The 14,721-nt window shown below is 51.6% G+C and overlaps 2 protein-coding genes across 2 annotated transcripts in view; one reads left to right on the forward strand and one right to left on the reverse strand.

Moving 5' to 3' along the window:
• Nucleotides 1–9,913, reverse strand: part of Rab23 (RAB23, member RAS oncogene family) — a 40,707-nt gene extending 30,794 nt beyond the window's left edge. The window contains exons 1-2 of the mRNA XM_042696964.1: nucleotides 9,908–9,913; nucleotides 8,843–8,851 (exon numbers count right to left, since the gene is read on the reverse strand). The gene's annotated coding sequence lies outside the window, so the exon portion shown is untranslated. The remainder of the gene's footprint in view (nucleotides 1–8,842; nucleotides 8,852–9,907) is intronic.
• A 2,643-nt stretch (nucleotides 9,914–12,556) lies between these two features.
• Prim2 (DNA primase subunit 2) overlaps nucleotides 12,557–14,721 on the forward strand; it is a 117,264-nt gene continuing 115,099 nt past the window's right edge. The window contains exons 1-2 of the mRNA XM_042696951.1: nucleotides 12,557–12,619; nucleotides 13,859–14,021. Coding sequence (XP_042552885.1) covers nucleotides 13,868–14,021 — 154 coding nt within the window. The 5' untranslated portion in view covers nucleotides 12,557–12,619; nucleotides 13,859–13,867. The remainder of the gene's footprint in view (nucleotides 12,620–13,858; nucleotides 14,022–14,721) is intronic.

Genomic DNA, 14,721 nt, shown 5'->3' on the forward strand with positions numbered 1-14,721 from the left:
CTATCCCTGAGCTGTTGTTGTGTTTGTTTTGCTCAAGGCTGGTGCTCTGTCAATTGAGCCACATCTCCACTTACTGCTTTTTGTGGCTAATGGAGATGAGTCTCAGTTTTGTGCCAGGCTGGTCTTGAACTGTGATCCTCTGATCTCACCTTCCTGAGTGGCTGGGATTATGGGATTACAGATATGGGCCACTGACACCTGGCTATGCTTTTCCTTTTCTTTCCTTTTTTCCTTGTTTTCCTTTTTCTTTTCCTCCTCCTGTGTGTCTGGGGTCCTGTGGAGCTTTGTGCCAGGCTGGCCTTGAGCTGTGATCCTCTGATCTCAGCCTCCCGAGTGGCTGGGATTATGGGATTACAGATATGGGCCACTGACACCTGGCTATGCTTTTCCTTTTCTTTCCTTTTTTCCTCGTTTCCCTTTTTCTTTTCCTCCTCCTGTGTGTCTGGGGTCCTGTGGAGCTTTGTGCCAGGCTGGCCTTGAACTGTGATCCTCTGATCTCAGCCTTCTGAGTGGCTGGGATTATGGGATTACAGATATGGGCCACTGACACCTGGCTCTGCTTTTCCTTTTCTTTCCTTTTTTCCTTGTTTTCCTTTTTCTTTTCCTCCTCCTGTGTGTCTGGGGTCCTGTGGAGCTTTGTGCCAGGCTGGCCTTGAGCTGTGATCCTCTGATCTCAGCCTCCCGAGTGGCTGGGATTATGGGATTACAGATATGGGCCACTGACACCTGGCTATGCTTTTCCTTTTCTTTCCTTTTTTCCTCGTTTCCCTTTTTCTTTTCCTCCTCCTGTGTGTCTGGGGTCCTGTGGAGCTTTGTGCCAGGCTGGCCTTGAACTGTGATCCTCTGATCTCAGCCTTCTGAGTGGCTGGGATTATGGGATTACAGATATGGGCCACTGACACCTGGCTATGCTTTTCCTTTTCTTTCCTTTTTTCCTCGTTTCCCTTTTTCTTTTCCTCCTCCTGTGTGTCTGGGGTCCTGTGGAGCTTTGTGCCAGGCTGGCCTTGAACTGTGATCCTCTGATCTCAGCCTTCTGAGTGGCTGGGATTATGGGATTACAGATATGGGCCACTGACACCTGGCTCTGCTTTTCCTTTTCTTTCCTTTTTTCCTTGTTTTCCTTTTTCTTTTCCTCCTCGTGTGTCTGGGGTCCTGTGGAGCTTTGTGCCAGGCTGGCCTTGAGCTGTGATCCTCTGATCTCAGCCTCCCGAGTGGCTGGGATTATGGGATTACAGATATGGGCCACTGACACCTGGCTCTGCTTTTCCTTTTCGGCCCCTTTCCCTTTTTCTTTTCCTCCTCCTCTGCTCTGGGGGCCTGGGCAGTGGGGCATACATCACTGGCTTGGACCCGAAGGCTTAAAGGTTCAGAAAGCCCTGCGGATGATAAAACACCACTGTGGCGGCGGTGCTGCGGCTTGGAAGGCCTGAGAGGAACCCCCTCCACGGACTCCCCAGCCCACAGCGAGTGCCCCCCCTCCACGGACTCCCCAGCCCACAGCGAGTGCCCCCCCTCCACGGACTCCCCAGCCCACAGTGAGTGCCCCCCCTCCACGGACTCCCCAGCCCACAGTGAGTGCCCCCCCTCCACGGACTCCCCAGCCCACAGTGAGTGCCCCTCCTCCAGGCAGAGAGAGGGTCTTGGGTGAAGGCCTGTGCCACCCTCAAGGCACGGAGGCTGGGCGGGCGAGTGGGGGAGTCTGAAACCCGGACCCCACACAGGTCATCGGCATTGTCCTAAACGGACAGTGCAGGAGCTGTGTGACCAGCCGAACACGCTGAAAACATGCTCTTCCGAGACACACATGTATGTATACAAGGGCGTCTCTGGGAACATTTTATTTTGCTAGTTTGAAGCACACTTTGTGAGGGAAAGCCGCTTGCTTTCCTAAACACGGACTCGTTTTCCGAACCTGAGGCCGTGTCTCCTAGGTCGCATCTCATGGCCGCATGTCAGAATTGTTGGCTCCTCCTTAACAGAAAGCGAGCTTTGGGTGCAGCCATTGCAAAAGTAGAGCAAAGTCAGAGGATTCCATTTTAAATTGTAAGAAAAGGAGAGTGGACAGATGGGCACTCCGAAACGTGACAGAGGTTTCTGAGGTCCTGGGCTGAAGCAGGCTGGAAGGTTCTGGCTCTGCAGCGCTCAGTAGGACTCCACCCCCTGCCCCCTCAGGGCCTCCTTTCCTCCTGCCCACAGGGCCAAGAAGATGGTTTCCTCTCCATGAACCCTTCCGCCACCCCCACACAAAGCAGGTGTCAGGGACAGGCGGCATTACAGAGCATTACAAGGAAAGAGTAGTTTACTATTTCCAGTAGCCAAATCTGTCATAAAATTGACAGAACAAGCAAAAAAGCAGCACATGCAAATAATATGTAATTAATGTAAGCTAAAAAGTGTCCATTCCATAGGCCATACTGCGTGTGTGTGCCAACAGTATCACTGGGAGAGGGTGAGAGGGTAGCCGAGGTGCTGGAACAAGCCAATGGCCACAAATAACCATTGAAGCAGGGCATTTTCTTTTGTGTGTTCAGCTCCGGGGATAGAACCCAGGGCCTTAGGCATGCTGGAAACTGGCTCAGCTCTGGATTCTCTTCTTCCCAGTGTGCCTGTCGCACATCTCAAGGGGAAGGAGGAGGAGGAGAGGGAAGAGGACGGGAGAGGAGAGAGGAGGCATCCTGGAAGGAAGAAGCCGAGGATCCCGTGCCCTAGCAGGTGAGGAGTCAGAGTGGGCCCTCAGCTGTTGGGGCGGGCACAGGTGCAGGGCTCGGTGTGGCCTGTGGTGGTGGCAGGGGATAGAGCCCAAAGGGCAGAGGTCAGGCTGGACTCTTGAAGTCTGGTTCCCTCTCCTGCCCCTCACCTCCAGTGGTGTGGCATGGCGTGACGTGGCGTGTCAGCACCACACCGCACTGTCCCTGCCCTGGGCAGCCGGGCCGACACGGCTGACAGGCACTGCGGCAGGACTGAGTGGAAGTGGCCGGCAGGAAGACGTCTTCTAGCAGGTAGGTTTGCTCAGTACTCGGGTCACGCCCTGAGCCCTGCCTTGTTGGCATGGTAGGGAACCACAGCCAGAGCCCACGTCCATGCCGAGGTGGCCAGACATCCCAGCGAGGCTCACCAGACCCCGGTGTACACTACGTTCCCGAATGCCGGTGGTAACGTGCGGGTGCGTGCAGGAATGGGGGTGTGGATTCCCAGAAGTAGGGGGTCTTAGGTCGAGGTTCTGAACTTGGAGTTTGGCAGTTGGGTGTGGGGGAGGTGGCACACACAGGACCCTTAGAAACAGAGGCGGCCGCTGGGTGGAGGCCGTGGGGCCTGCTCCGCTGGAGTCCTGGAGCAGGCTGGCCCGCCGTCAGGGTCGGCCTGTGCGACACACACCTGAGGTGTTAGCTCCGGGTCTGAGGGCACTGGGAACAGGCAGACCTCCCAATCCGTCTCCCGTCTCCTGTGTCCCAGCACTGCCTTGCTATTAGATACTCAATGCCTTGCTGCAATCCACGCAATAACTTTAACGAATTATTGAAAGTTATAAGGGAGTGATTCACAACCTAGTTTTGGGGCTTCATGGGTGTTCTGAGAACAGCCATGCCCCCACGTCGTCTTTTAAAAAAACGCAAATACCTATGCCACCTTCTGAGAGAGATGGGATTGAGTAATTCTGAACAAGATGGATGTTTTAATTTGTATTTTCCCTTAGATTTTCCAAGGCTCGAAGAATCCAGCAGGAGAGGAGTTACAGATGAAGAGTGGTTCTTCAGCCAAGGAGCAGAGCGAAGGTGTGAGCAGCTGGAGAGGGCAGTGCGGAGCCTGGCTGTTAAGGAGAGGCCTGGAAGTCCCTCCCCCCCCCTCCCCCCGCGTGAATGTCTATCCAGAAAGCTGTGGAATGTGACAGAGTTACTCTGACAATACAGCAAACTTGAGAAGCTCCTTTTTGTGCTCATTTTGTCTCTGATGGGCTGTGGTCTGGTCTGGAGTCCCCACAGAGGCAGTGGTTCGTGACTGCTTGTCCTGGTCATTCTGCTATGCAATCGGGTGGAATTATGGCTTGTTAAACCTTAAGCTCATCTCCTCAAACTCTAGAGGTCTGTCTTCCAAAATAGTTTAATGTCCTGTTTCCAAGGTCTGTCTGAGGAAGGACTTGAGGTTGTAAAGGTTGGTTTGAGGGAAACAGCACAACAGAGCTGAAAATATTACTGCTGTTACCTTTGCACAAATCTCTGGATAGTATTTATTGCCTTGGGAGGAAGAGGAAATCTCTTCCTCATAGACTTTCCAATTCCCAGATGAGGTGGTTCGCCTCTAAGCCAGATGGATTACATTTACGGGACTACTGGGCAAATAGCGTCATCTGAAAGGAACTTCTTCTGGGCCAGTTCCTGTAGTGCCTGGGGGAGAGTTTCACTGGGAGTTGAGAACTACTGGATCAACCTTCTCCAGGCACAATCTACCACCCATTTTTTTTTTTTTTTGGTCAGTTGTGGGGCTTGACCTCTGGGTCTGGGGCTGTCCCTGAGCTCTTTTGCTCAAGGCAAGCGCTCTACCACGTTTAACCACAGCTCCACTTCTGGTTTTTTTGTGGTTAATTGGAGACGAGAGTCTCACAGGGACTTTTCTGCCAGAGCTGGCTTTGAACTGCGATCCTCAGATCTCAGCCCCCTCAGTAGGATTACAGGCATGAACCACCAGTGCTGGCTGTCTGGGCTTTTTTGATAGCTAGCACTCTACTGCTTGAGCTACTCTACTGGATTGTTGGTAGTGGGGCCTGAACTCTGGGCCTAGGCGCTGTCCCTCAGCTCTTCAGCTCAAAGCTAGTGCTCTACACTTGAGCCACAGTGCCACTTCCCACTTCTGGATTTTTGTCTCATGGAGCAGATACCGGTGGCTCAGGCCTGTAATCTTAGCTACTTATGAGGCTGAGATCTGAGGATCACCATTCAAAGCCAGCCCAGGCAGGACATGCTGAGAGACTATCTCCAGCTAACCACTAGAAGGCCAGAAGTGCACTGTGGCTCAACGCGTAGTGCATTAGCCTTTCCTGACCAGACTGGCTCCAAACTGCGATCCTCAGATCTCAGCCTCCTCAAATAGCTAGGATTACAGGCGTGAGACACCAGCACCCAGCTTTACTTTGTCATCCTCAGAGTACTGGGTTATAGTATTGCAGCGCTGCCTGGGATTCAATTTTATTCCCTTCATATTCAGAAGGCTTAGCACAGCTAGGTTTATGTTAGCACACGTTAGTTGTCCAGGGGAGCACTGTGGAATTCCCACGTGTGTGTACTTTACCCCGATGCACCCCTCCCCCTCCTCAAGTTCAGCAGGTTTCCTCGCTCTGCTTTGATGCGAATAAACTGTTCTGACCACACTCACCTGCCACGCCACCTCCTGCGGAGTCTGCCTGAGAGATCGCGTTAGACAAAGAGCTTCAAGGAAGTATGCCTGCAGGAAGGGGGTGTTGGTTCAAGGCTTCCCATACACTTGGCTGCACCTTTATAGCCGCCACCTTTATTCTTACTATATTCTTCTTGGCTGTACATTCATTGCCTTTATTCTCGTTTTGGCTATTTTTCTATTGATCTGTGAACAGAGCATGTATTTTTCCAGTCCAATAGAGATGGCTTCTCTAAGTAATAAAGACTAAGACCAAAGATTAAGTGTGGGCAATGCCCCAATCAATCATCTGATGTGACGTTGCCTCCAGAAACTCCTACAACTTCACAAGCGGTTTTGCAGCTCACGCATAGTAAATATAGAGACTTAAAATTTCCAGATATGCCCAACAGACAAAATCAATGAATTAAACTAAGAAAGAGTTATCCCAGTAATTCAGAGAGTTCTAAAAAAAAAAAAGGGACCTCTGATTATAAAAGAAAAAGATTCTCCCAATAGTTATGATTAAGTTTAGTCCAACTTACGTTATAGGGAATAGATGGTGGTTTCACACACAATATAAAGTTAGTAACGTATTTCCTGAACCAACCGATGAACCATTTCCTTATACAGGAGCTTATAAAGATGAAAATAATTGGATAAAAATAAAGAGTACAATATAAGTACAGCCCTGTCTTAGGTTTGTTAATTATTAAACATAAAAAGGCTGAGTAGATGACACATTCTATTAAACAATATGCTAGACTTGTTTCGCACCACTTAAAACAGTTGTTGGGATAGTCATCAATTTTCATGTAATTCATCAATGCTTTGCCTTTTTAAAAAATTGATTACGTGCTTAAATAATCTATGTCTCAATCACACTGTATAAAAATGTTAATTCTCCTCAATAAAGATACACTCAGATGCAGCTCTTTTGAGTCTGTTTGTCACCTCGCCGACTCCTTGCCCACCTATCCCGAGATCCCTGTCCCGTGGGTCCCAGTGCTCCGGCCGAGCTGGTCCGTCGCACTCACCCTCTTCGCCGGCCTCTCCTGCTGGCGCCCATGCCACCCCATCCATACCTGTTTTACTTTCCTGCACTCACTTTTTTAAGTATGTATCTGGCCTAACGCCAACTTCATTTTCTACATGAACAATGTGTCACTGTCCTAACAAAATGGGTACTTTTTAATTTTAAAAACTAGAATTCCAATTTTCAAACTTTATCCATCATTAATTCCTTTGAGAAATCTGTTTTCCCCACCTCCAGCTGATTTGAAGGCCACTACCATGCTTGGTGCCAACAATGACTTCCATAAACTAAAAACTTATTTCTGAGGGAAATTATCTTCCACCAGCAAGAATTAGATTTTACAAAAATAGCAGTTCAGATGTGGAATGTGAGCTTTAGTGACTAGAAGATTAACCAGTAACAAAACAACCTGAATCTCTTTTCTGCCAAAGGGATTATTTGGCATGAGACAGGTTCTATTTTTGCTTGGTTGTATGTTGTGGCTTAGAGTTAGAACTGCATTCTGCAGATTTGTTCTTAAAGAACTGGTTCTGGGTCATAAATAAGGTAGAGGAGGTAGAAGAATATGTAGACATCCCAGGTACTTAGGTCTCCGCTGTCTCAAATCCCCTGCATTGCCAGTTTCCTGCCCTGCACCTCTGTGGGAACGAGTACAGGAGCCTCTTAGCTCAGCTGCAGAGCAAAGTGCGTGATCTTCTTCCCACAACCAGACATCTACTCCTTGGCTTCTCAGTACATCCCAAAGCAAAATCACCCTATATATCACCAGACCAAAAGAGCTTCTAGAATGAGATGGGAAGAATGGAGGGATGGGAGCAGTCCGTAACTTTGAGGACAATATGCAAGGTTCATAAGCACTAAAATCAATGGGATGAAGGAAGTGGATTGCACAATGGGCTCAAAGGGAATGAGCAACTTAAATGAGTTTATAACAATTACATTTAATCATGCAGAATTCATCTATGGAACTTTGGAAAACTTTTTTTGAGTCAAGGTTTTTTTTTTTGTCAGTCGTGGGGCTTGAACTCTGGGTCTGGGCACTGTCCTTGAGCTCTTCAGCTCAAGGCGAGCGCTCTAACGCTTGAGCCACAGTGCCACTTCCGGTTTTCTGGTGGTTTATTGGAGATAAGAGTCTCATGGACTTTTCTGCCTGGGATGGCTTTGAACCGTGATCCTCAGATCTCAACCTCCTGAGTGGCTAGGATCACAGGTGTGAGCCATCTGCGCCTGGCAACTTGGCTTGGTTTTGAGCTCTTGATTCTGCTGCCTCTGCCGATTCTCAGATCTCAGCCTCCTAAGTAGTGAGCCATGGGTGCTCTGCTTAATTGTGTATTTTGAGAGGGGGCAGAGTTACAATTGAATACATATAAAAGACCAGATATGTATGAGCCTATTCATTCTAGTTTATTTAGGTCTTGAATCTTTAAATACTCTGCTTAAATACTTGATCAATTAGCAACTATTTTTGGCTTTTCAACTTTTTTAGTTAAAACGTTTCCATCCGTTTCATTGATTTCAGTTTAGCTGTGGCATTTTAAACAGTACATTAAAAATTAACGCATCCAAGGTGGATGAAAACTGTCTTGTTTACCCATATATGACTAAGAGACAAATCCACAAAGTGCCAGAACAATGGTATTTCCAGGAGGGACACCTATAAAGCATATTTTTCTTGTAGCCCCATTAGGGTTAATGGATGTTCTAAACAACCTTGAGCCATTTGGAACAGTGATTTTAAATAATGTTTATCTTTCATGTATAAACACTCCAAAGCTCTAGTACTTCTCTCGTAAGCCAGCACATTCTGGAAATAATTCAGTCATAAAAGGTCTGCATCTCCAATTTAAACAAAATAATTGTTAGTGTAATAATTTTAAAAAGGAAGATACTTGTCTTAAATGTGCAGAATAGTAAAAAACCATCTTATGTTATTATGTAGCATTTACTTCAAGGATGGCACCATGAAACAGGCTTACAGGTTGATGTTTTGTGATCTGACTAGTAGTTCTCAAGCTTACGTAATACAACAGGCTATTAAAAGGAAGAAAAATTTTCAAGGCGCTCAGAATTCATGCACATTGCTGTTATAGCATTGCAACGGTTATGGTAGTTTTTCCACTTACTTTATACTTAGAATACCCCCTTAAAAACAAACACATTTGCATATTAATTACAGACTGATAAAATCAATATAATTAAAAGTAATATTTCTACATAATGAAAGAGGATACGTTTCAGTTAATGGAAAGCTTTATTTTTTTGATTTTTAAATTTTGGATAGATTATTGTCTGAACAGCTCTTACCATTCATTTCTGGTTGTTTATTCATATTTTTAAAAAATGAGTACATCTGGTTGGTGGCCAATCATTTTAATTGTGCACTCAAAATATACCTGAGAAAATGCACCTGGGAACCTCTCCTGGCAGGCTTGTGTTCACGCTTCCTGCCTGTGTGGCTGGAGATGCTGGCAGTTTCTCCAGACTCGGGGGTGTCCTTGAATGATCTGCCCCGAGAAAACTGTCTTTCCACAAACCCCTGCTCCAATTTCTGTGGACTCAAACTCAAGGATCACTTGTCATTTTTGGCTCCAACGACCAACCTTCATGCAGCCATGTCTCCCTGCATTATATTCTCAAACAATAACTTGTTTTTCTACACTCATTTGGTTTCACAATATCAAGTCAAACCTTGAATCACGAAATATCCTAAGAAACTAAAGCTTACTCATGAAATATATTGAACTTTCAAATTAATTTTGGAAAAACTCCAAATTGGGAATTCAATTTTCTAAACCCAGATTTGTGGGTGATACAGGGTGTTGGGTGACATTTTGACTTCAGAACATGGGAATCTAATGTAGACATGTTTAGGACACATTGAAAGTCAACTCTTGTCACTCAGATCACAATAGGAAACCAACTGGACTGGTGTCATAGGCAATGGCTCACCCTAAAGCCATTTGTCACTGCTCAGAAATAAAACAGCCTTGCGGGGGGGGGGGGGGGGGGGGGCGCAAGATAAACATTCAACTTTTAAAGCTTACCATAAAATGGATGGAATAATGGAAAATGCAGAACGAAGGGACTCCAGAGATTAATTGGTTGAAAAAGTCCTGGTTTGGATAATCTAAACAAAATTGCTTTGAAAACTAGAATGTGCTTTACAAATGCTCATCTCATTGTTACTAGGAAACGAAATTAGAGTAAGTCTATCTCCTGGACTATGTCTACATGAGCAGATGTGAAACCCCACAGTGAAGGTCATGACCCAGAGTCTGTAGGAGCACAGCTGCAACTTGCACTCCACCAGAGCAGCACAAACAGCCGATTCCCTCGCACCTGTTCCCAGAGGTGGGCGGAGCTGAGCTCCAAGGCTGCTGTGCATCTGTGTGTGAAGCTGAGCAGGACAGAAAGGGGCTGGTCTCTGTGAGACACTGGAGCACTTGGTCACCACTGCCTGGAAAGTGAGTAGAAAAGAACCACATCTAGTGTGTACTCACAAACACACACTCCATTACTTTGGGTGCATGGCCCTCAATGACTAAGCCTCATGGGAAAAGTTGTGTTCTTTCTAGAAGGATGAATTTTTACTTTATAGGCATGACTGATAGTTGAGATTTTGTTGTTCAAAGAGAAGGAAATTCATGAGAGGTGCTTTTCTGCTGTGTATCCATCCCGAAGTATTTAAAGTCAGATGGATTCATTTTTATATCTTCCATTTTCTGAAATGTCTAGGTCTTTTTTTTTTTTTAAAGTGAAGAACATTAACTTTTGGACATGATTATCAACCAGTCAGTCAAGCTGGAATGAAATCTTGGCATAATAAACAGGATCATATTTACACCTACTCAGTTTCCCCAAATCCACCAATGGAGAGAAACTATTTTGATCAGAAATTTCAACAGGAAAGCCAACATCTAGAGTAAAGCATTACATCACGAGGCATTGAGACCCAGGCCCAGCTGGAATTGGGGATCAGTTCCTCTCAGCAGAGAGGTATGACATGTCTCTTCTGTGCCAGGGTCTGGGGTGCAAAAATGGAAGTGGTGATCACTGTGATTTCAAGGAGCTCAGGATCAACTAGCCAGTCTCAAACCCCAAATCCAAATACTGGGATAATCTGAGCCAAGATCCTGTTGAATTACTGTGAAATAACCATTTCATTTTACAAGTTCTTGTTTCAACGAATGTTAGACTCGAACTCGAGACCTCCGAGCGACCCCCAGAGACCATGACCAATGCAAATAGCAAAAGAGTCGTTTATTTGCAAGCCCGAGCTTGGGCTCCCAATTGTCACCGACGCAGGGGGTGAGTTGTGAGTCCCACCCTGTCCAGCAGGCTTTTCCTGAGTGTGTAGCAGGGGGAAGGAGGTCAGCTCACGGGTTAGGGGCAAGAGCAGGAGCTTCCTAGCTTAGGGTGCAGGATAGGTAAAATCACTCCTCTAACCACAGGGGTGCCGCAGCGCGTCCGTCCTAAACGTGAGAGACTGCCCCGAGCCCTGGCCGGTCAGGGCAGGCTCCCTAAGTCCTTACCGTCGTTTTGCCCCGAGCCCTGGCCGGTCAGGGCAGGCTCCCTAAGTCCTTACCGTCGTTCTGTCCCGAGCCCTGGCCGGTCAGGGCAGGCTCCCTAAGTCCTTACCGTCGTTCTGTCCCGAGCCCTGCCCGGTCAGGGCAGGCCCCTGACCGTCCTGGCGGGTCGGGGCCGGCCCCTGGCCGTCCTGCTGTCGTCCTGGCCGTCCTGCCGTCGTCCTGGCCGTCCTGGCGGGTCGGGGCCGGCCCCTGGCCGTCTTACCGTCGTCCTGGCCGTCCTGCCGTCGTCCTGGCGGGTCGGGGCCGGCCCTTGGCCGTCTTACCGTCGTCCTGGCCGTCCTGCCGTCGTCCTGGCCGTCCTGCCGTCGTCCTGGCGGGTCGGGGCCGGCCCCTGGCCGTCTTACCGTCGTCCTGGCCGTCCTGCCGTCGTCCTGGCGGGTCGGGGCCGGCCCCTGGCCGTCTTACCGTCGTCCTGGCCCTCCGGCCGTCGTCCTGGCGGGTCGGGGCCGGCCCCTGGCCGTCTTACCGTCGTCCTGGCCGTCCTGCCGTCGTCCTGGCGGGTCGGGGCCGGCCCCTGGCCGTCTTACCGTCGTCCTGGCCGTCCTGCCGTCGTCCTGGCGGGTCGGGGCCGGCCCCTGGCCGTCTTACCGTCGTCCTGGCCGTCCTGCCGTCGTCCTGGCGGGTCGGGGCCGGCCCCTGGCCGTCTTACCGTCGTCCTGGCCGTCCTGCCGTCGTCCTGGCCGTCCTGCCGTCGTCCTGGCGGGTCGGGGCCGGCCCCTGGCCGTCTTACCGTCGTCCTGGCGGTCGGGTCGCTCACTCTCCAGTGGCGGCGGCGGCGGGTCTGTCGCTCGCGGCTGGCCTCAGCTTTGGGGCCTCGGGCGGCCGGCCGGGCGCCCTCCACCCACTGCGCGGCGCGTTCGCGGCGCGGGCAGCGTCCTGGCGCTCAGCCTCCGTCCTGGCCGGAGGCACCGCGGGCTCCGCGGCCGGCCGCCCGCCTCGCGGGTCGGGCCTGGGGCCAGGGCCGGCGCTCCGACCCGTCGGAAGACGAGTCCCGGCCTCCAGCCGCCGCCTCAGCGCTCCCTCCACGCCCCACGCCGCTCGGCGGACGGCGCTCCTCCCCGAGCCCAAGGCGCATGCGCCGCTCGGAGCAGGCGCGGGACCCGCGCCCCCCAGCGCCGCCGCCTGGTTCTGCGCCTGCGCCTGCGCCTGCGCCTGCGCCTGCGCACTCCCTCCGCGGCGGCCGTGCCTGGTCGTCACTCAGCTCTCCACACCCCAGGGTCTCGGCGCGTGTGCTGCGTAACGGGGTCCCCAGCGGCCGCGCCCGGCCCCCGGCGCCGCCCGCCTCGCGGAGCCCGAGGGGGCCCTGGGGTCCCGGCCCTTCCCCGCGTCTGATCCTCAGGCCGGTGGCTTTCCTCTAGATCCCCGGCGCCGTCTCGACGCGGCTCACACGGCGCAGCGCGCTCCGCGTCCGCGCCCGGACCCTCGGGCGCCCGACACCGCGCTCGAAAGCGCCGCGCCCGCCCGAGCTACAAACCGGGCGAGCCCCACGCGCACGCGCGGCGGAGGCGGCGGGGGCGGGACGTCCGGGGCGTGCCTTCCACGCGCGTCACTTCCGCTTCCGGTGCCGCCTGAAATCTCCCGCCACTGGGGGAGAGCGGCTGCCCGCGCTCGCGCCGTCTGCCTGCGGGTGAGTCTGCGCTCGGATCCCGCGCTCGGATCCCGCGCCCGGCGGCGAGCGAGGCCGCGGCGCCGAGGAACGCGGGCCGGGGGCCGGGCCTGAGGCGCCGGGGCCGCGCGGCGGGCCAAGCGGCCGGGCTCCGCGGCAGCCGCGGGGCTCGTTCCTGTGCCTTGGGGTGCAGGGATGGGCGGACGCAGTACAGGGTACTGAGACCCCGGGGTGTGGAGGGCTGAGTGAAGACCAGGCGCGTCCGGGGTACAGATCCGAGGGACGCTGACCCAGACCTGCGCGGAGACCCGGGGTCACCGCGCGTCCGGGGTACACACCTGAGGGCGGTGACCCCAGACCTGCGCGGAGACCCGGGGTCACCGCGCGTCCGGGGTACAGATCCGAGGGACGCTGACCCCAGACCTGCGCGGAGACCCGGGGTCACCGCGCGTCCCGGGTACACACCTGAGGGCGGTGACCCCAGACCTGCGCGGAGACCCGGGGTCACCGCGCGTCCCGGGTACACACCTGAGGGCGGTGACCCCAGACCTGCGCGGAGACCCGGGGTCACCGCGCGTCCGGGGTACAGATCCGAGGGACGCTGACCCCAGACCTGCGCGGAGACCCGGGGTCACCGCGCGTCCCGGGTACACACCTGAGGGCGGTGACCCCAGACCTGCGCGGAGACCCGGGGTCACCGCGCGTCCGGGGTACACACCTGAGGGCGGTGACCCCAGACCTGCGCGGAGACCCGGGGTCACCGCGCGTCCGGGGTACAGATCCGAGGGACGCTGACCCCAGACCTGCGCGGAGACCCGGGGTCACCGCGCGTCCGGGGTACAGATCCGAGGGATGGTGACACAAGTGGGGTGCAGCCATGAAGGGCAACCCCCAGATCTGTGCGGAACCGACACAGGGTCACCTCACGCCCCAGATCTGTAGCGAGTTGCCACAGTGTTGTCTTAAGTCCTGGGTGCAGACATGAAAAATGAGGCCCCGAGATCTGTGGGCAGCAGACAGAAGTGTCATCTTAAGTCTTGGGTTCAGAGGTGAGGGCTGTGCCTCCAGACCTGCACCGCCGACGCCCACTTGTATTTCCAGTTGAGGCTTGTTGTGTCCCCTAAAGTCAGGAGGACAGTGTCCAGGTGTGACTGCTGCGCACCGTCTGCATGCATCTGGAATCTTTGTTGTGTTTTGTGTTGGTTATTTTCAGCTCTAGTTTTTGTTGTTTGAATGTTTTTGTGATTTTTCCTTCCACAGGGAACCACGATGCAGTTTTCTGGAAACAAGCGCAGAAAGCTGAAGTTAGCAGGTGACCAGAAGAATGCCTGCTACCCTCATAGTCTTCAGTTTTACTTGCAGCCACCTTCTGAAAATGTATCTTTGATTGAATTCGAAAACATGGCTGTTGATAGATTGAAATGTAAGTGATACTTAAATTAGAATGCATGTATTCTTGAGAAGCCAAGTTACAATTTATGGGAATGAATGGTGGTGCTTTAATTCACCTAGGAGTCTGTTCAACAAATATTTGTTAATTTTATTTATTGTAACATGCATATTTATCAAACACTGTTATGTTCTAGGTAACAGGAATCTGATATAAATAATATAAACTTATATTCTGATACTTGGAGACAGACATCTAATTTAATAGTAATAAATCAGTTTTATTATTGCTCTAGTAGAAGTAAACACTGGGGTACAGGAACATGGAAGTGGAAGTAACTTACTTTGCCTACTTAGATATGGCTTCTTAGAGGAATATGGTCTGGACCTTGATGGCTGAGTAGAAAATTTGTAGCAGAACAAATAAAGGGGTTTTGCAAGCAAGCACCTATCCTGGATGCTTCCTCTGGGTCATGTGATGGGTCTTGTGTCTCCAAGACTGTGTTTGCCCCTCTGCTTCATCAAAAGTAAAAGGTCTCACCCCCTTCTTTGTTGGTATTGTGATTTGGAAGTGAGTCTCATGCTTGTTAGGAAGGTACTCTACCACTTGAGCCACACCACAACTTTTCTTTTGCTTTAGCAAAACATGAGGTCTTGAGGTTTTTTGTTTTTTGTTTTTGGCTGGTTGTGGGGCCTGAACTCTGGGCCTGGGCGCTGTCCCTCAGCTCTTCAGC

Source organism: Dipodomys spectabilis, unplaced genomic scaffold (genome assembly GCF_019054845.1).
Source record: "Dipodomys spectabilis isolate Male_0828 unplaced genomic scaffold, ASM1905484v1 ptg000213l, whole genome shotgun sequence".
NCBI classification, from domain to species: Eukaryota; Metazoa; Chordata; class Mammalia; order Rodentia; family Heteromyidae; genus Dipodomys; species Dipodomys spectabilis.